This window comes from Rhineura floridana, chromosome 1 (assembly GCF_030035675.1).
Source record: "Rhineura floridana isolate rRhiFlo1 chromosome 1, rRhiFlo1.hap2, whole genome shotgun sequence".
Lineage (NCBI taxonomy): Eukaryota > Metazoa > Chordata > Lepidosauria > Squamata > Rhineuridae > Rhineura > Rhineura floridana.
The window spans coordinates 312,579,652-312,601,253 of NC_084480.1; the positions used below are offsets into that span (position 1 = coordinate 312,579,652).

Sequence of the window (21,602 nt, forward strand, 5' to 3'; positions counted from 1 at the left end):
GGTCTCTCTCCATTGAGAGAGAGAGACAGCATCTCCCATGACCCCTGAGACGCATAGCTGAGGGCCATAGCCAAGGACGGGCAGATCTAATCCATTTCAGTTTCTCATTTTCCAGTCTACAGTTCAGCTCTCCACATTTCGGCATCAGTTTGCAATCTTTTGTTGTTGTTTAAAAAAGCCCCCATGACAATTCATCAGCATCTTAGTGTAATTTTCCCTCATATATCCCTTTTTGTAAAACTGTTTTCCCTAATACAATACATTGGTATGCTCTGTTCACTAATATATGCATTTTCACACACAGTTTAACCTAGAATGCACATGCTTGTACACGTTACTTGGCTGGAGAACTGAACTGCAGAAGTTGGAGAAGCACGAATTTTGAGAGATGCCGCGTTTTGGTTCTTGTATTGTATCAGAACGTGCGACTTAGGTTGGTTCCCCTTTAAATGTGAAGTGAATCAAATGTCTCCCTACTCATAGCTCCCCAGTGGGGCATCTGCTCTACAATGCAAAAGATCCCAGGTTCGATTCTTGGCATCTCCATGTCGGGCTGGGAATGTAGCCTGGCTGAAACCCTGGAGAGCTGCTGCCCGTCAGTGTAGACAATACTGAGCTAGATGGACCACTGGTCTGACTCTGCATAGGGCAGCTTTCTGTGTTCCTGTGCCAATTAATAGGTTTGCAGCCCAAAGCAGCTACAGTACGTGCATTAGACATCATGTGCCTTGCATGAAGAATCTCTGCTGCCTTCTAGTGGACTCAAGAAAGATGACAGGGCAGTGTGAACTAGTGTAATAATAAGCTTCTCTCTTCAATTTACGAATGCAGATTGCTCATTTGGGAAAGTATTAATAAAGTCATTTCAAGCCTGCAACCTCTTCTTAAACAAACCAACTTGCTCAAAGTGCAGTGTTGAGGGTTAATTAAATTAAAGCGACGGATAATCTTTAATAATGGCAAATGCAGCCCACTGTCACCATGGAAACAGAAGCTGCCAAATAATCTCCAGAAGCCTCTTTGATATCGGCTCTCTTTAGTTGATCTGTGTTTTCAGAAGGGTTGAAACAGAACTATGGAAAATACATAGCTCCAACTGACTTTTTAAAAAGTAAAGAAAAAAGATTGATAACCCAGAAATAACTGGGCTTAGCAACCACAGCACAAGTACAAAACAAAGCCTTCTTCAAGTAACCTTTGGCAACCTCTTGCAAACAATGTCCAGAGGTCCCCAGTACTGGCTGTTAAACCAGTCTGGGAATGGCAGCTCTGTGAGGGGAATAAGGGGGTCTCCTAACAACACTCAGCATCCTTAACAAACTACAGTTCCCAGGATTCTTTGGGGAAGCCATGGCTGTTTAAAGTGGTATGATAATGCTTTAAATGTATTAGTGCAGATGGGGCTAATGCACTACTCAGAGTAGACCCACTGAAATTAATGGATGCAGGTTAAACCATGACCACTGATTTCAAAGGGTCTACTCTGAGTAGAACTAACATTGGCTATAACTTTAGATCTCTAGTGTGCTTCCTCCAGCTCCCGTCCCAGGTGCTTAATGGCTTGACTTTCTACACTTGAAGATCCCAAACTGCGATCGAGGGTCAAATGACATGTGAAGTTAAAGAAATGGTTTAATAGTAGGGTTGCCAGGTTCAGGGCCTGAGACTGATCCTGTATCTTTTTAGGAGAAGAGAAAGTCAGCCAAGTGCAGGTGTTCTTGCGACACTGTAATGGGAAAAACCACAAGGTGGAATTCTCCCTTCCTCCTGCAGAACTTTTAAAGATACAGAAGACCTCTTGGTTGCCAGGCCCAGCCTCCAAGAGGTCTTCTGTATCTTTACAAGTTGTGCAGGGGGGAGAATTCCACCTTGTGGTTTTTCCAATTACAGGGTTGCAAGAACACCTGCACTTGGCTGACTTTCTCTTCTCCTAAAGATACAGGATCAGTCTCAGGCCCTGAACCTGGCAACCCTATTTAATACTACATTATCTTTTTGAAGCGACAAATGGCAGCTGCCATAGGGTGGGGTGAGGGCTGATCTGGATGGAAAGGGGAAGTTTAACTCAAGGGTAGGGCCTCTTTTTCATCCCAAGGGCCACATTCCTTTGTGGGCAATGTTCTGGGACCCTCATACCAATGACAGTGTGTGGCAAAATGGGCATGGCCAGATACACACTCCCCTTTCTCTCTCCAGGCAAGTGACAGGTGTTTTTCCTGGGCACATTCCAGCCAGGCAAAATCACTAGGGGAAGGTGCAGCGCAGGGGCAGTGAGAGATGTGGCCTGGAGGGAGGTGCAGCCTGAGCAGAGTCCTGAGGACCAGACAGAGAATCCTGGAGAGCTGCATTTGGCCCCCAAGCCTGAGTTTCCTCCAACCCTGATTTCCCTCTTTCCCTCCCTCTTGCAATGAGAACATGAGAGGAGCCTGCTGGATCAGGCCAATGGCCCACCTAATCCAGCATCCCGTTCTCACAGTGGCCAAACAGATGCCAAAGGGAAGCCAGCATACTGGACCTGAGAGCAACAGCACTCTCCCCTCCTGTGGTTTTGGGCAACTGGTTTTCAGAAGCGTGCTGCCTCTGAATGGGGAGGGAGAGCACAGCCATCATGGCCAGTAGCCACTAATGTGCCTTATCCTCCATGACTTTGTCTATTCCTCTTTTAAATCTGTCCAGGTTGGTGGCCAACACAGCTTCCTCTGGGAGTGAGTTCCATAGCTTAACTATGTGCTGCATGAAGTACTTTCTTTTATCTGTCCTGAATCTTCCAGCATTCAGCTTCATTTATGTCCAAGGGTTCTAGTGCTACATTAAGAGGAGGGAAAACACTTTATACTGTATAATTTTATACACTTCTATCATGTCAACTCTGAGTTGCCTTTTCTCTAAAGAGCCCCAAATGCTGCAGTCTTTCCCCATAGGGGAGCCACTCCATCCTCTCAATCATTTTGGTTGCTCTTTTTTGAATCTTGGTAAGATTTGCAGGTATGCAGCTGCTGTCTGCATTGGAAAAAAAGTGGCCATTGATGCCAATGGTACCTTCCTTTCAAGGGCAAATGCAAACTGTGCAACTGCAATTTCCATAAGGAGTGAGTTAAATTCCTCTCCTTACTTGCCACAATCTCGGTCCCAATTGCCACCCCTCCCCAAGATGCTCTTTGCATGTTGTATTCATGGTGAATGGTGGATGTTCACCCTGTTCTGGACGGGGTTACACTCCCCTTGAAAGAACAGGTTCGTAGCTTGGGAGTTCTTATCGACTCTTCCTTGTCTCTTGAGGCTCAGGTAGCCTCAGTGGCAGGGAATGCTTTCTACCATCTCCGATTGGTAGCCCAGCTACGTCCCTATCTGGACAGTGACGACCTCGCCTCAGTCGTTCATGCTCTGGTAACTTCTAGATTGGACTACTGCAATGCGCTCTACGTTGGGCTGCCCTTGAAGACAGTTTGGAAACTACAGTTAGTCCAGAATGCAGCGGCCAGATTGTTGACGCGGACAAGAAGGTCCGCTCATATTACACCCGTTCTGGCTCGTCTGCACTGGCTTCCTATTTGTTTCCGGGCTAAATTCAAAGTGCTGGTTTTGACCTATAAAGCCTTACACGGCATGGGACCGCAATACCTGGTGGAGCGCCTCTCCCAATATGAAACTACCCGTACACTGCGCTCAACATCTAAGGCCCTTCTCCGAGTACCATCCCATCGAGAAGCTCGGAGGGTGGTGACTAGAAATAGGGCCTTTTTGGTTGTGGCTCCCGAACTATGGAATGGTCTCTCTGATGAGGTGCGCCTGGCGCCGACGCTGCTATCTTTTCGGTGCCAGGTGAAAACCTTTTTATATTTCCAGGCATTTTAATGCGTATTATTATATGTATTGTTGTATTTTGCTACTGTTTGATTATTTTTGTTTACCTTTGTTGGTTTGATTCTATTGTTTTATTGTATTTATATATTCCTGATTGCTTTATTTTATGTACACCGCCCAGAGAGCCCTTGGGCTTAGGGCAGTATATAAATTAAATTAAATTAAATTAAATAAATAAACCACAAGTTTAATGATATGTGAAATTTGTTCCCAAGAGCATGATAGCTTTAATGTATTAGAGCAACAAGACAGAAGCTGAAGGATCAGTTATGATACTTACAGGAAGACTGGGATGTGGAGTAAACAGGGATGTCTAGAGGGAGAACAAAGAAAAAAGAGATTTCTGTAAAAAGTACACAATAATTCTTACACTGTGAAAACAATAAATAGATAGTGAATCTAGGGGTTGAACGTTCTGTCAATTTCAGTTCTCTCAGTTTCTCATTTATCCAATCTTAAATTCAGTTCAGATTTTTGTAGCAATTTGCGATTTTTAATTTATTTATTTTTGCATTTTTGGACATATTTCTCCTAATAAACACATTTTTGTATAATGGCCACATTTTTGCAATTTCTTATCATAAAATGCATGTTTGCAAGCTATTTTCACATATATTCATTTTTACACATATTTTCCCCTAATATATGCATTTTTTGTAAATGTTGGTTGGTTGGCAAAGTACATCGCAAAATTCGAATAAGTGCGAATTTGGGAGGATGGCTGTGTTTTGGTTCTCATATTGTTTCAGACAGTTCAAATTTGATAAATTCAGCTTGAATGAGAACTGAATAAAAATTCTGGTGTATCCTTAAGTGATCCACAGTCTCTATCTTTGCAAACTATTTCATTGTTCAAAAACCATAGCACAAGGATTATGCCCGTTAACTTGTGTCTTCCATGCTCACTCTTTGGCCCAAATATTACTCTCTGCCCTCCCATATATTCAAACAGCCCCACCCCATCCCTGGGCACTTGTGCACACAATCATGGACACATGCAATGTGCAAGCTGGAACACTGCAGATATTTCATCAATCCACATGATTGTAATTACTACGACTGCGGACAGTTCTGTTTGTGACACCCACTTCACATATTAGGTTTGTCCATATCCCATTCACAGTAGTAGTAGGCTTTCCCCAAAAATTTAATAAGAGGCACTGAAAGCCAAATCTGGATCAGGAGCCTGCCATAGGATACAGCACTTTTCACCCTACTGAGCCCCTGACCTCTTATTTTTGCTGGTCTTTTATCTTAGTTTAGCACTTGATGCCAGAATTCAAAGGCTCTTACAGCAATGTCTCTTTCTGTTGTATGCTCAGAAGCAGTGTTTTTTCCACAAGGACAGTAAAACAGGCACTTATTGGGTTAAGCCAGCGATGTTCTCGTGCCAAGGCCAAACTGCAGATGTTACTGAGCAAGGGCACTGAAATGAGATAAAAGCGCTGGGCAAACCGAAAGCAGGTGTGGGGGTTGTGTTGGAGCTTGTAATTCTTGTAGCTGAATGTCTTGTGGAATAAAGACTCTTAAACCTTTTAACGCGTCTGAATCTCTACCGGACCTGAAATCCTTTAACCGGGATACTCTTAGCAATCTCTTGTGCTACCTGTGTTCGCTGCATCACACAGAACAACACTTTCTGCCGAAATCTTTCACAGCCAGGCTGTAATATGAAGAGGAGCAACCAGCCACCCAGTATGCGACAATGTTATTAATTGTAACTGTGTAGTATTAATTGTAACTATCCCACTTCCAAAACAGCTAACCCCACCTCCTGCTTTTACCTTTCCAAATATTTCAGTACAGAAAACACACTTTGAGTCTTACAAGAAAGTAAGTGCCTCCTCACCCCCCCCAAAAAAAGTACATAGGAAGCTGCCTTATACTGAGTCAGACAATTGGCTTACATAGCTCAGTGTTGTCTACACTGGCTGGCAGTGGCTCTTCGGGGTTTCAGATGGGGTTCCCTGATAGCCTGACCTGGAGATGCTGGGAATTACACCTGGGACCTTCTGCATGCAAGTCAGGTGGCCTACCACTGAGCTATGGGTTTACGATTCCATTTACAGCCCACTTAATTGTCACTGCAGCATTCTAAATAAAGGTGCTACTTACTGTTCCTGGTAAACCTGGGGGACCAGCAGGACCAGCATCGCCCTAGAAAAGTCAATGGAGGGTTAAGGGGTAAAAGCAGGAAGTGGACACACAGAACAACACCCATACCTGTGGGATGCAGCTACCCTAAACAAGCTCATCAGACAAGATATTCATGCAGTTTAGGATCAAACTAGATATGAGATTAATCACAGTGGCAGTTGGTGGTTCCAAGTCAGTGGGACAATGGAATCCATTCCGGCTTTTAGTCCAAACGCTGAAGTGCTGAAGAGGGACACTAACAGAGAACAATATCTAGCTTCCCACTTCTTTGAGGGTGACAAGTACCTTCCACACCCTCACCCACAAAAAAAGTGATATAATGGTTATAGTGTTGAATGTAGAATGGGATGGCTTGGTTTCAAATCCCCTGCTCATCCACAAAGACTCCCATGTGACCTTAAGCTAGACACTGTCAGACTAACCTTTCTTACAGGGATAAAAATCAGATAGATGGATGTTCTCTCTGAGATGACCTGACTGCAAAGACTAGTAGGCATCTGACCTGCTGTGTTAGTATCCTAGCTGGAACTGCCTGAAGGTCCTTGCTCTGACCAAAGGTCCCAGTAATGCACTGGGGATTGTTGTGGGATCAGCAGAGCTGCACCTGAGTTCCACCACACCTTACACAACACCAGCTTAAAAACAAAGGTGTTATGTTATGTTAATGTTTATTTATACCCCGTCTTTCGGCCAAACGGCCCTCAAGGCAGCTTACAGTGTTGCAACTCCTCTATTGGGGAGGAGCAATGTAGTGCCCTCCATAGTTGCTGGACTACAACTCTTAGCAGTCCCAGCCACCATGGCTAATGTTCAGTAGTCCAAAAACATCTGGAGGGCACCCCGTTGGCTGTTCCTGACCTGTTCCAATCAAGTTGGGGACTATGATTTCTATGCTTTCATTCTGAAATACTGGATTGGAAGACTAGACTGTACTTGGAAGTGGGAGACCAACAATGATTTGAGTATAGGGAAGGGTGATAAGATTTCACCAGTATTATCACCAGATCCTAGATATCAGCACTGATACCTACTAGGAGGTATATCTGGTGCTTCTGTTCCACTTGCCTGTTCAATGGAACATCCCCCTCCTCTCCTCCCCCCTGCAGCTCCCCGCATACTCTCCAAACCTGCTCCAGAGGGTTGGAGGACCAAAAGTTGCCAATTTGCCATTTCACGGGGAATGAATGGGAGGGGAAATATTCATCCCACCTTGATTTTCTGTTATCCAATTGTTTCCATCACATTTCTACTATGTTAGGTGATTCTTTCATTCGGTGAGCTACCGCATGAAAGGTGGTATATTTGAATGGTGGGATGTTAAATACATGAATGTGCATGGGATGTGTGTGACTATTAGGGATGGGAGATAATATCCGCTAAATCAGACTTAGTAGTGGATTCCGACTGAATTCATTATTTTTTTTCATTTCCCCGTCCTTTTTCCAAAACTGGAACTGACAGCGGCTTCCAATTCGACAGTCCACTACCATTTCGGACCAGCACTGATTCTTGGGGTGGGCTGTGGCATGGATTTTTTTAAAAAAAAATCTGCAATTTTACATAATTATCTTCGTAATTTCCTCGTAGCAGTGTGTAGGTGTGATAAATAGGAAAAAATAAACCACATGATCATTTACATAGGCATTTACATTAAAAATAATACAAATTTTTCACAACTAAAAATCCCCAAACAGCGGATTGAATCGGCAAGTGCCAAAGAAAGCAGGAACAAAAAAAGGGTGGACCGGGATCAAACAACGGACTATCAGAATACAAGTGGATCAGAACTAGGCAGCGAACCCCATCCCTGGTGGCTATATGCAAGCTAATTTGCTTGTATGTATACAGAGACTTTGGCATTCCTTTAGCTGTTATGTGCAGGGATACTATTTTTATGTTTATGAGATATTGTATAATGTGACCCCCAACACTCTCCAGCAAGGTTCCTACTATCCTGCTGAAAGATGTAAACCTGGAGTTCATTGGAGTCTTTCCACCATTTGAACCAAGCAGTGACAGATCAGACAAGTGCAACATAATTTAAAGTTCTATTAAGCTACATAGGAACAGAGGAAGCTGCCTAGTACTGAGTCACACCATTGGTCCATCTGGCACACTATTGTCTACACTGACTGGCAGAGGCTCTCCAGGGTTTCAAGTAGGAGTCTCTTCCAGCCCTACCTGGAAATGCTGGGGATTGAACTTGGTAGACCTTCTGCTCTACCACTGAGCTATGTCCCATCCTCAGATTTAGGAAAGAATTGACAGAATAAAGAAAGAAATAACACACACACAAAAAAAACAACACAAGCAAAGGTTCTCATGTGTCTAAGACCAGGTTCTCCTTTCCTGTGCTTACTTAGGCTGCATTCAGACAGCAGTTTATTCTGTTTTCCCGACATTTCTTTACCTGATAATTTCTGCATTTTATTAGATCATTCACATGGTGCAAAAGCCACTTCTGAAAATCTAGCGGAATCTAGTGGAAGGTCCCATGTTAATTGCTTCCAGGAAAAAAAAAATCCATCGGCAACCCCATTAACCCAGAAACTTGTGGGAGTAATGTGACAACATTTGGGGTGGAATAGTGGCATACGGTTCTTTCCCTATCATTTTCATTAGGGAACAGGAGTGTGCATGTGCAGACAGGGTGGGAGAATAGCAACATGTCCAATGCTCATTGGTGTGTCACACCAAGCCCATACGTGTGAAATTTGGTGCAACATGGTGGCATATCAGTGAAAGAGTCACAGTTCCATAAAGCAACAGGTACTGCAATGTGAAAGGAACGCTAGAAATCGGGACAGAAACATTATCATTATAATCAGTAAAACTAACACGATAAACCCCATGTCCAAAGGCAGCTGTAGTCATCTTCTAGCTAGTTCCTAAATTCCAGATCTTATCCCTTTCCTTGGTGTTGGAGAGTCTTGGAGTCACATTCTAAAATATCTCCTAAACATAACAACAAAAGCCCTACACTGTTAAAACTTACCTTGTCACCTCTTCCGCCTTTGAAACCAGGGAGTCCAGGTCTACCATTTTCACCCTGTAAGGGACAGAATGCAGCATAGGTGCTTCTTTTATCATGCTGAGCAGCACACAGGCACACACATCCCAAGTATTTGAAGTCACAGCATAAACAGACAATAAATACTTGTTGCCGTAGTATAAATGGTCAGCAGGGGGCAGTAAATCAAATGTTCAATTGGAGGGATCTTCAATAGCCTCATGGGCAGTAAATAGAGGATCGTAGCAAAGAACAAAAAGCAACCATTGTTAACGCTGAGAAGCTGCACTCTAGGTTGCTAGGCTAGTCCAAATCAACCTGCTCTTTAATACAGAAGTCTTCTTTCCTTGGTGCAGGCCAGATAAAAGGCCCCCAAATGGCATACCTGATCTCCTTTCTCTCCCCTCGATCCTGGCAAACCGGGTGGGCCTGGAAGGCCAGCTTCACCCTAAGATGAGAAGGGAAAAAAGGAGCAGAAGAAGCTATAAGAGAACACTAGGGGCTCATCTACACAGTGGTTTAGTGCGCATTTATAGCTACTAACAGAGCTTGGAAAAGTTACTTTTTTGAACTACAACTCCCATCAGCCCCAGCAAACATGTCAACTGGATTGGGCTGATGGGAGTTGTAGTTCAAAAAAGTAACTTTTCCAAGCTCTGCTACTACAGCAAAAAAAGCAAAGAAGGAAGCACCCACATGCATTCCAGCCAAAAAGTGTGTGTGGGGGGGGGCTCTCAACGTGCCAAACCAGCAAACGGCAGAGAGTTGAAAATATGAGAAATTTCTATTGCAGCCCAATGCGTTTCGGGTGTTGGCACAACCCTTTGTCAAGGGCAATCTGGAAATATATATATACATAAACATCATTAAAATCAATCACAGGGTAAATTCCAAAGCTTGAAAAAGCTACTTTTTTTGAACTACAACTCCCATCAACCCCAGCCAGCATGGCCACTGGATTGGGCTGATGGGAGCTGTAGTTCAAAAAAGTAACTTTTCCAAGCCCTGGTAAATTCTGAAATATAAAAAGAACTGCATACATTAAAGTAAACAAAACAACACTCTGCATAATTCTGGCCAAATACTAGAATTAATAAGGAAAGGACAACCAGAATAAATGAACACAAAAAAAACCTTCCGAAGACTAAAACTAGTTGCGCATGAACTCAACCAAGAAAATATCAACAGAGCTATTAACTGAGTAGGATAAACCATAACCAAGAAATCAGGGGAATTAAATAAATGACTAGAAATGCCTTGTCCAAATAACAAGCTGCTTTTTCACCAATATAACAAACTAAATTCTTAAAGCAGCAGGCTCTTCAAAGAAAAGAGATAAACAGCACACCCACTCACGTAGGTGTAGCCACTTACTGAAAGTGGTACGGTTTCTAAATTCTAAAAAGTATATGATACTGATTTCAATGAAAGTAACTGCTTCTTGAAAGTAGATGGAAATATCCATGTAGGTGACAGTAACTGAAGTGCACAGTAAAAAATAAAAAAATAAAAAAATGACTGCAACTGGGCAAAGATCTTGAATCTTTATTAGAACTGATCAGGAAAGAAAAAAGTGAAAGTACATATGGTAGAACTAGCTACAGAAAGGGTGCTATTCCTAGGTCAAGCAAACATGTGGGGGATACACACCTAAGCTGGAGGATGCAAAGACGCTCCCTTTTCAATAAAATCTCAGTATTGGCACATTGTACTTTTTCTGTGACCCAGAAAACCAAATCGCTGGGAGCATGTCTCTTCATCTGAAAATGGGTCACCCACAGAGAACCCACTCTATTGTTACGAACATGACTAAGGTGCTCACCAATGCATTTTTTAAGGGCTGTCTTAGTTTGTCCTATGTAAAGTTTCTTGCAGGGACACTCAATTGCATAGACCACAGAGGCACTGCTACATGTAGAAAAATGGCATAAAAAGTAGACTATGTTGTCCAAAGGATTGGAGAAAGAAAAACAGTTGCAGGTGTGTTTGCAAAAAGTACAGTGGCCGCATAGATGATGTCCTATAGAAACAGAGTGGACTTAAAGTGGACTGCGAGGGAAGGGTGGTGTTGCTACAAACAAGCCAATCCTTTAGGTTCTTCATCTGTTTACAAGAAAATAGGAGTTGATTTCTGCACTCTACCCAGAATCAGCTTTCCAGAGAGCTCTATCTGAAACAGCTGGAGCTCCGGAAAGAAGCTGCTCTAATCTGTCCTTGCTGTTGCTGCAGCTTGCAGCAATATTTATGGATACTACTTGCCCTCTCGCCTGCTAGTCCAGGTCGGCCAGCATCTCCTGCTTCACCCTGGGGGGAAAAAAAGCAAATGTTTATTGTGTAGACTACATGGAACTGCCGTTTTCTCTCTTATTTGGTAGTATTTTATAGCACAATAAACTTAAAGTACCCAACATTCCATTCTCTGTTGAAAAAAAGCAACAACCTGTTGCAGACGTTGCAGTATTTTTCAGGCTCTGTAAATCTTGTATAAATAACATGGTAGAAAAAGGGAAATGGATCAAAAGAACATGTGACTTTAAAGATGTCTTTGCATCTAGGAATGGGTGAATCAATCCTTTTTTTGCTTCTCCCAGTTTCTCATTTTTCTAGTCTTTAAGTTTGGCTTTCCCATTGCATTTCTCCTATTATTATTATTATTATTATTATTATTATTATTATTATTATTATTATTATTATTATTATTATTATTATTATTTAGTTGTTTGTTACCCAAAAGTCTCCAATAAAACATAATTAAAAGCCAAAATAAAGTATCATACAGAACACAAATCAAAAATAAAACAAAACAATAACCACCCCCACCCAGCCACAGAAAGCTTTGGCAGCACATTAACAGAACAGCATCTAATACACAGGCAGAAAATTCAACTTGTGGGAAGCTGGCGGAAGGGGTGCCAGCGAAAGAGGAGCTGGCTGGAAGGTCTGGGACATCCAATTGCTGTTTGGGAGCCTCTGGGCTCAGCCAGGAGCTGCATGCAGGGACCAGAAAGTAAAAGCTGGCTCCCACAAAGATCCCTACAGGGGAGTAAGCACACTCCATAGACTTCCATTGTAATAATTTTCTTAGACCGACATTCTTCTCAGCATAACTTTGGCCCAGATTGGAACCTGCACATGTGCTCTTAATAGAAGTTGGATGCTGCATAAGTCTCCCCCTTGGTCCCTCCTCCAACACGCTCCCAGAATGCCCCTTTTTCGGCTTTACACCGGCTCTCCTTCCAACAGGCTGGGCTTTCTCAGCCAACCACCGTGGCTGAGCCAGGACAAGGGGCTCCTGCCGGCAGAGCCCATGGAGCCTGGCTGAGCCGGGACCCTGCCAACTCAGCCAAGGGTCTGCCACATCCAACTCCCCTCAGCCCTAATACAACATAATATATGTGTTTTTGTCCACAATGTTTCCTAGTATAAATATTTTTCCAAACAATTTCACCCCAACAGTTATTTTCACTGATACAGACATTTTTATATGCATTCTTTGGTTTCAGAACTGCATTGGAAACTTTGCAGAACTGCAAATTTTTGTTTGGGAAATGCAAATCTCAGAAGTTCGCATTACAATATGAACTAAATAAATTTCTCTCCCTTACCTATTAGCATTTGACCCACAGGTTTTTAAATATGCAAACTGTATCAGTTTGGAGTGGGGTAATAATTAATGGTATCAGAGCTGACACAGAGAGATTTGTGGCATCCTTAGGAAAATCCATCTTCTGAAGCTATTGTTTGCTTTTTTGGAGGGGGATCCCCATTTGCACCTTAAAAACCTTTAAAAACTAATACTAAAAAGTGTTTGGTTCAACCCTAGCATGGTGTAAGTTACTTCTGACAGGATCATGAGAGCAGAGCAGATGATAATAAATGTGGTTGATATAAGCAGTAAGAAATGCAGACTATTTATTTATTTACCTTGGGGCCAATTTTCCCAGGGAATCCGTCATCGCCTCTTTCTCCTCGTTCTCCCTGTAAGCAATGCAAGCAAAGGTTAGCAAAAGACACAGATTTTATACAATAAACATATGCCTCAGGGTTTATTCTACAGTACAGCTAGACACATTTTGTGCAAAATGTCAAAAAACTGTGGGGTGTGAAATAAGTTTTCGTGCAACTGAGCATATTGGATTTAGTAAATATATATGAGAAACATGAAATAGAAGTAGAAAATGAAGATAAATACTTGCTCCTTTCAAATCTTCATAACCTTATACTAATAGTCAGCAGGGGGTTTGTTTTGTTTTTTGTAAAAAATGAGGTGCCAGTACTGGTAACTTGGTAAAAGTACTGTGGGTGTCAGCACAATATGGCTAGCATGGGCAGTGAAAAAGGAGGTGACCTGCTAATAGTATATTATGGGACGCATCACTTGACAAGTTCAGGGGCGGGGATTGTGCTTCCTGCTTGTGTTGTAGGGAAAAATGCTTAGAATAAACCCTGATACACCTTAAGAAGTAACATTGCCATAGAACAAAATTATTGACTAAAGGCAGAACAAGATGGTTCATGGAAAACATGAGGTTTGTTCCCCAAATGGTTCCCTTGTAACATAACTGTGGGAGTGGGGAAAATGTATGGGAAAGGTATGGGGAAGAGGAGGGAGACATGCTCAATCTTTCAGAGAGAGAGAGAGAGAGAGAGAGGAGGAAGACACCTTTGTATTTATTTACAGAGTGAACCTCTGTATTTACAGAGTCATGACAAGAGTAACTCCATTGCCAAAGCATTTTGAGCATGCACTCTTTTCCAATGCAACAAAATTTGTTTTTTCCTGCAGTACAAACCCATCCAATGCAAACAGTTTCCAAACTGTAGAGTAGCTTAGCCATGTTAGCTGGTTCTTACAGTGTAGGTATATACCCCCTACTTCCAAGGAGTCCAAAGTAAAAATCGAAAAAAATATATATATCAGGTGCTCACACCAGGAGTGTGGAGTACTTAACCATCATCCCCTATTTTCCAATTTGCCTCTGCAAATGTTCCCTAGCCATTTTAGTAAGATGTCCTCTCTGCCTCCCAGACATCAAAGATGGGCTTGAAAACTGAAAGTGGTACCAACTGAGGAAAAAAATGGGGTTGAGAGCATTTTATAGAGAAGAACTGGTGAGAAAGTAACAAACTGAGCTCCCTTCCTTCTGGCTTGTTGACCCTCCCATCATTCAGCCTCCCCGTTCTGGTTACTTTGGCAAATGGCAGGTTTGGAACATGAACTTGACAACAATGTCAACACAGCAGTTTGGGGCAAGAGGCTGTTAGCATTTGCTTGCTTTTGACAAAACTGGAATCAACTTTCAACTCCCAACTCCACCTTAGGATGGGTTAATCATGCAAGAGCCTTGTTGCTTATCCTTCAGGATATGAATTGATTGTGACACCTAAACTAAATGAATGATGATGTTGTTGTTATGTGCCTTCAAGTCGACTACAACTTATGGCAACCCTATGAATCAGCGACCTCCAAGAGCATCTGCCGTGAACCACCCTGTTCAGATCTTGTAAATCCATGTCTGTGGCTTCCTTTACAGAATCAATCCATCTCTTGTTTGGCCTTCCTCTTTCTCTACTCCCTTCTGTTTTTCCATTATTTTGCCAAATGATACGATACCTACCTTTGAGCCGGGCAATCCAGGTAAGCCATCCAGACCAGATTTCCCAGGTAAACCCTAAAGAAAATGGGCAAAATAAAATAAAACAAACTTACAGAAGTGCAGTATAGCCAACCTTAAAGAGAAACAGGAGTAAAACCACAGATCCAAGCTCTAGATCAGAAGCATGGGGAACAAAAGTGTTTTGGTAAGGCATCAAAACACCATCAGTAATGAGACTAAACAAGTCTCCGAGCCAGGGCAGAGCTCCAAATCCCTACATCATTGCATGTTTTAAGAGCAGTGCCAACACACACACATACACACAAAGATGGGGCTCTTTGTTGGAAAAGCTGCAGATGGGGAAGGAGGTCGCACCATTCACAGTCACACGTTAGGCTGACTAAACAGGCCTGTGTTTGTTCAAGAGAAGGGCCACATGCATGGAGTGTGTGAGTATTGTGAATATATGAGCAGTAGTGTAGCGGCAAATTCAGACGTGCAGGGTCTCTTCATGATAGTCATGCCACATCCCCTCACAGCCCACCCCTTCACTTGCTTGCTTGCTCTATGTCATAATCTCCACACCCCTCAGTCCTTCTCGCACGTGCCTTCTCCCACAACAACAGATGTCCCTAGGAGACAATCAGCATGAAAGGGGAATATGTTAGCTATTGAAAAGAGTCTTCTCAGTGGCTGACTTACCACCTTTCACTCTGATTGGCTCCAATTGACAGGAAAGGACAAGGAAGCATGATAGACGATTCTTCTCAGTGGCTAACACACTCCTCTTTCATGCGGATTGGCTTGTAGGATGCGGGAGATGTAGGGACCCTGCTGGACCCTGCTCCCAAAAAGGTAAGGGGTCTAAGACCCCCTGAGATGCCAGATGACCACACTGCTGTATATAAATGTGAGGAAGAGAGAGAAAGAATACAAATAGAAAATATATTGGCAACCACATCCATGAAACTGAGGGTCTGCACCTGCATTTATGATTTATTTCTACCATTTTTTCCTCGGCAAAATATTCTTGATATATATAAAAAATGAAAATGAAAAGCTGAAAGTAAACATTAGATTTTTCATGAAAAACCCATTGAAACCAGGTAACATAAAAAGTAAAACACTCACAGCAGGGAAAATAAACCACTCAATGGCATGATTATAGGTCATATAAGAACCCCTCTCACAACCCTATCAATCAATAAAACAGGAAACTGGGAGATGCACAACGCTTTTGGGCCTCTAACTCTGGACCATATGAATCCATGAATACTAAGAGGCCTTAGGGAGGGTTAGAAGATATGTTCGTTCCTCTATGGGCCTACTTCACACTTGGGACATGGCATGGGACTAAGGCTGCAATCCTAAGCACACATACTAAGAAGTAAGATCCACTGGACCTAGCAGGACTAAATTCTGACTAATTATGCTTAGGAGGGTCATGTTTTTCATGTTTCCAGTTTAATAGAGCAGTCTCAGAAAAGACCACTAGATGTCAGCAACACCAAGGAAAAGAACCTAAAGATAGACAGACAGACAGATCGATAGATAGACAAGGTTTGTGATATAGTAAGTACAAAGGATGTGCACTGAAGACAAGATTCTATATTCAAACTCATCTCTGGCATTCAAAAAAGAAGGTTAATTCAACCTGGACTAATTCACTCTCTCGAAGGTCCAAATCAGAACCTTGCTTTGGAAAACCAAAGGCTTCATATATGTATGCCTAGGAACTTACCTGGGGAAATGCCTACTTTTTTAAATCTTTTGACAGAAATGGATGAAATTTGATAGTGTGGTAGCCTTTTCTAAGTAGATGAAGCCGGGTAAATGATAGATAGTTGCAGTTGTTTCTTGGCTAGATACCTTTATACTTTCAGGTCTATCTATCTATCTATCTATCTATCTATCTATCTATCTATCTATCTATCTATCTATCTATCTATCTATCTATCTATCTATCTACAGGAGACACAGATAACTTATTTATTTCTTGGTAGAACTACATAAACTTTGCAGGCATAATGGCCCCTTCTAAGGGGATGAAGCCTGTCTCATTTCTGACAGATAAATTCAGGCAATTTTGCGCATGGTAGAATTTAAAGTGAGAGCCAGTGTGGCGCAGTGGTTAGAGTGTTGGACTACGACCTGGGAGACCAGGGTTCGAATCCCCACACAGCCATGAAGCTTTGTATGGGTTTTTTAAAAAAAAATTTACAAATTTATTTTGATACTTGTTTTTTTTGCCTCATTTTCAGGGCACTTTAGATTTTGCTTAGAATTTTGATGTGTAAATCTGACTCTGCTTTACCGTTGCAATGTGGCCAAGGGTGGTGCTCTGTTTTTCATTTTTCATCCCCCCATGTCTGCCTGCATTTCCTGTTCTGAGAAGGCCACATGGAAAGACTTCCCATAGGCTTTAACTGAAGTGCAGGCACCCAGGAGAGCAGCACCCCTGGCGAGAGAATTTGCAGAATGAAAGGCTCATCACAAACACCCCTTGGCCACCTCAAAATGAAGGTAAGCACAACAAAAACCCTACATCCCTCCCCCGAGGATCTCACTGAAATTTTATTTTCCTGTTGCTAATTTTTGAATATAATTTCTTTTCTCATTAGTTGATGGTGAATAGTTTGAAAAAAAGTGGATTTTTTTTCCTAGCACAGCACTGGTTTTTATAAAACAAGGCCAGTCAATCCCAGACTCCCAGGCTCTTTGAACAGCAGAATTGTGGAATACATAATTTAGATTTTCTTTTTATGCAGCATGAGACTGCCCCCCACCCTGTTTTAAAGATTTTGTTCTGGTAAGTCTTCTTGGTTATGTTTGGCAAATTGTGAAGCTCTGTCAACAAAGTGGTACAGCAGGTTGGAACCAAGTGGAAAAGTCCAATAACTCTCTAATGAGATAACTGGCAGGTTGGTTTCAGTCCCAGATTCTAATATAGCTGAGTGTCGTGTTTTACAGTTTGCAACACCCAAAGACTTTGGGGGGGGGAATTAAACTCCCAGTGACACTTACTTTATGGATTGTCCTTGTGTGCAAGTTTGGATGTTTGTTTTTTAAATTACTATGAGTGCAGGTACTCCAATCCAGACTGTGGAGATTAGGATACTGATCGCCCATTATGGTCCTGATCCATATTTATTTACGTTACTGATTTTTTAAATTTATATCCTGTCCTTCCTCCCAAAGGAGCCCAGGGTGGCAAACACATCAACAAAACGAAGAAGAAGAAGAAGAAGAAGAAGAAGAAGAAGAAGAAGAAGAAGAAATAATTAAAAGCATTCTAAAAATAGTTGCAGATAAAAACATTATTTTGTCCAGTGATCTCCGGGTCGCCAGGAACAGTCTTCTGGAATGTCAAGGGTGGGCACTAACAATTTGCATAGGAAAAAAAACTTATCATGGAAGCAAGCAAGAGCTTTCTCCCCACCCAAGACACACACACACACACACACACCTTTCTCTAACCTCAAAAGATAACAGGATTGCTTATTTCAGAACCAATTCCAAATACATACATTTTTTAAAAGATTATATCTTGCCTAAATGAAACCCGACAAGCACTTACAGGTGGTCCAGGCTGTCCATTTCGGCCAATTTCTCCTGGTAGACCCTAGAACAATAGCAACAACAACAAATATTATCTATATATTAGATTTTGCCTTTTGTGGTGCTAAGATATTTGCCACTCAGCACCGTCCATCCATACAAAAAGAACTTGTGTAGGTTAATGAAAGGTAGACAGAAGGGAGATCTGTACACACTGGCAGATCTCTGGATGATTTCCAATAGATTGGGAAGGGGGTCTGACTTCCATTTGTTTAACAATAGCAGCAACAAAATGACTCCCTCCCCCACCCAAAATTATGTGATTCCTGAGCTCAGAATACTTTAATTCTAAGTGTCTTTTGCACCAGCCTCTGGTTGGTGGATCATGGGGTTCGGGGAGAACACTATGCAGCTCATGCAAGACTGAAGTCTCTCCACTTCCCTGGCAAAGTGGTTATTTTCTTGGGGGCATAAAAATGAGTATTTTAGGATGGAAGTGCATACAAAATGTGGTTTTATGGGAAACTGCATATAAAATGCATATATTTTGGGAAAATGCAAGCAGTCTAAATGCAAAGTTTGTGTGCTTTAAAAAAAAATCTGCAGGAAATGGGATGGAATGGACTTATAATAAACATGGAAATAGCTGATCCATCCATCCATCCATCCATCCATCCATCCATCCATCCATCCATCCATTCCTCCTATGACACCTGTAATGGCACCCCAAATCTGCCACCCTAGTCAGCCTCATAGCGAGGCTACCTTTGCACCCAAAGTGGAAAAAAGAAGCAGTTATGATATCCAATATCATTAGTTTCAAGATGTTTTGAATGAAGATTTCTTACTGGAGGGCCAGCAATTCCAGGAGGACCAGGGACTCCAGAAGGTCCTGGGGGACCCTGCGAGGAAAAACGTAGGAGAATTACATAAACACCCTTTTAACAATTCCATCATAGGAAAAGCTGCACCTGTTGGATAGCTTCCCTGAGCAGCTCCTGTCTTGTTTATTAATTTATTTAAAGGACTTTTAGGCTACCTCAGAGAACAAACCCTCTCTTGAGGCATCTTACTTAAAATATTAGAACACAACGGGCTGATTCACACGGAGGTTAAACTTTGGATTAAAGATGCAGCTTTTGGCATCGCAATAGATTTGCAAGGTTCACACTTCCCACCTTCCAGTCCGCTGTTTTCCATTTACACAATTGACATTCCTCTAGAAAGGTTTAGTATTGCTGTTTCCTTGTGGCCCCGCCCCAAATTTAGATGTTGAGTCCCTTCAGAGTATCCACCTTGCTAATGGAAAAGAAGGTTTTTTTTGGTCAGTTTCATTGTTTCTTGTCAATTGCATGCTGAAGCCAGAAGGGCATGGGGTGTGCAATAGACACAAGAAACTTTTTTTCTGTCAGTTTCATTTCCTCCTGCAATATTTATAGTAAAACCCTTGTTGCTTCTGGACAGTGACGGAGGCACCGCTGCTGCGACTGCTCAGCCTGACTTTCAGCAGGAGCCCAGCAACCACAGCCTCTGCTTCTGTGACCACTGCCAGCCCATGCAGGCGGTGGTGACAGCTGTAGCCAGCAGTTACCCAGGCATCACCGTTGAGCCTTGGTCTGCCTGCCAGGCACTCGACGCTGGCCCCTTAGACCATGGCAGTTGCTGCTGAGAAGCTGAGCTGGAAGTTGCTGTGGAGAAAAGCCCCTGCCAGGTCTGTCCAACAGAGCGCAGCGAGAAGCTGGTGCTGTACCTGGTTGAGATGGAAAAGCAAGACAAGTACCTGCAGCAATATTTATAGTAACCCCCCTTTTTCGTTGTTGTTATGTGCCTCCAAGTCGACTATGGCGACCCTATGAATCAGTGACCTGCAAGAGCATCTGTCATGAACCACCTTGTTCAGATCTTGTAAGTTCAGGTCTGTGGCTTCCTTTATGAAATCAATCCATCTCTTGTTTGGTCTTCCTCTTTTTCTACTTCCTTCTGTTTTTCCCAGTATTATTGTCTTTTCTAATGAATCATGTCTTCTTCTCATTATGTGTCCAAAGTATGATAACCTCAGTTTCATCATTTTAGCTTCCAGTGATAGTTCTGGTTTAATTTGTTCTAACACCCAATTATTGGTCTTTTTTGCAGTCCATGGTATGCGCAAAGCTCTTCTCCAACACCACATTTCAAACGAGTTGATTTTTCTCTTATCAGCTTTTTTTTACTAAGTATATATGAAATGCAATTTTTAGGGAGACCATGTGCGTGTGCGCGCACACACACCTTCTGTCACATGGGGGGGAAAGGGGGGAAAGGAAGGCTACAGCAACCAGAATTTTCTTGCTAAGCTGACAAAATGAAATTCATGGAGAGTTTAGTGGGCGGAGAAAGGAACTACCTAGCAAAAAACATCAGAACAAAACACCTACATGCAGGGACGCAGTGAAGCAGAGATGGTTTTTCCTTCACTTTTTGCATTTTTAGGGGATTGGTTTAATATGGATTTAATGGGGAAAGCAGCGACATACCTTCACCTTGCCTGCAACGTCATGTGAACCCTGCGAATTAAACGGGGATGCAAGTAGCACCAATCTCACATTAAATCGCCGTGTGAACCAGCCCAACATAATGCTATAGTATTTATATACCGTCCTCTCACAAAATTGTCAGGGCGGTGTACAGCAACATAAAAATATTTAAAAGCAACCCAAAACAATAATTAAAACGACTGGCTACTCAAGAGACATTCTAAGCAACTGCATAGGCTTGTCGGCATAAACATTCTTCAAGAGACACCTGAAAGTCAAAAACAAGGATCCCTGCTGAATCTCTGCTGGAAACGTGTTCCATAGCATAGCACTGGAGCCACTAAACACCCAACGTCTAGTGGAGGCCAGTTGGGGCTCTGTAACTAACAGTGTTCCTATTCTGATATATACAACAACAAAGCTTGGTTAAGTTGGTTTTATATCCTTTCACCTTTTAAAAAGATTGAATTATATTTCTAACTTTTTCCCCTAATTAGATTATGGTAGCATACTATTCAGTTCATGATGAACAAATTCCAAAGGATCTTCAGATGTCACAACCTCTGACGTTGTGCGGTTTGGGGGCACATTCAACCCATCTCTTTTTGTGTTCCTGAGCAAGGCATATGTCAGGCTGCATTCACAACTTCCATTTAAAACAGTATTATACCACTTCAGCAGTCATGGCTTCCCCTCCCACAAGAATCCTGGGAAATGCAGTTTGTTAAGGGTGCTGAGAGTTCTCAGGAGACCCCTATTCCTTTCATAGAGCTACAGTTGCAAGAGTGTTTTAACAATCAATCCCTCTTCCCAGGGAACTCTGAAATTGTAGCTCTGTGAAAGGAATAGGGGCCGCCTGGGAATTTTCAGTGCCTTTAATACACTACATTCCCCATGAATCTT

At 42.3% G+C, this 21,602-nt stretch overlaps 1 protein-coding gene across 3 annotated transcripts in view; it reads right to left on the bottom strand.

Moving 5' to 3' along the window:
* COL22A1 (collagen type XXII alpha 1 chain) overlaps nucleotides 1–21,602 on the bottom strand; it is a 287,856-nt gene that overhangs the window by 63,538 nt on the left and 202,716 nt on the right. For 2 of the 3 annotated variants that reach the window (XM_061607022.1, XM_061607025.1), the window contains 9 exons: nucleotides 19,035–19,088; nucleotides 18,206–18,250; nucleotides 14,650–14,703; nucleotides 12,956–13,009; nucleotides 11,291–11,335; nucleotides 9,417–9,479; nucleotides 9,017–9,070; nucleotides 5,980–6,021; nucleotides 4,145–4,177 (listed from right to left, as the gene is read on the bottom strand). In XM_061607022.1, coding sequence (XP_061463006.1) covers nucleotides 4,145–4,177; nucleotides 5,980–6,021; nucleotides 9,017–9,070; nucleotides 9,417–9,479; nucleotides 11,291–11,335; nucleotides 12,956–13,009; nucleotides 14,650–14,703; nucleotides 18,206–18,250; nucleotides 19,035–19,088 — 444 coding nt within the window. The remainder of the gene's footprint in view (nucleotides 1–4,144; nucleotides 4,178–5,979; nucleotides 6,022–9,016; nucleotides 9,071–9,416; nucleotides 9,480–11,290; nucleotides 11,336–12,955; nucleotides 13,010–14,649; nucleotides 14,704–18,205; nucleotides 18,251–19,034; nucleotides 19,089–21,602) is intronic. The other variant, XM_061607024.1, reaches the window with a different exon arrangement.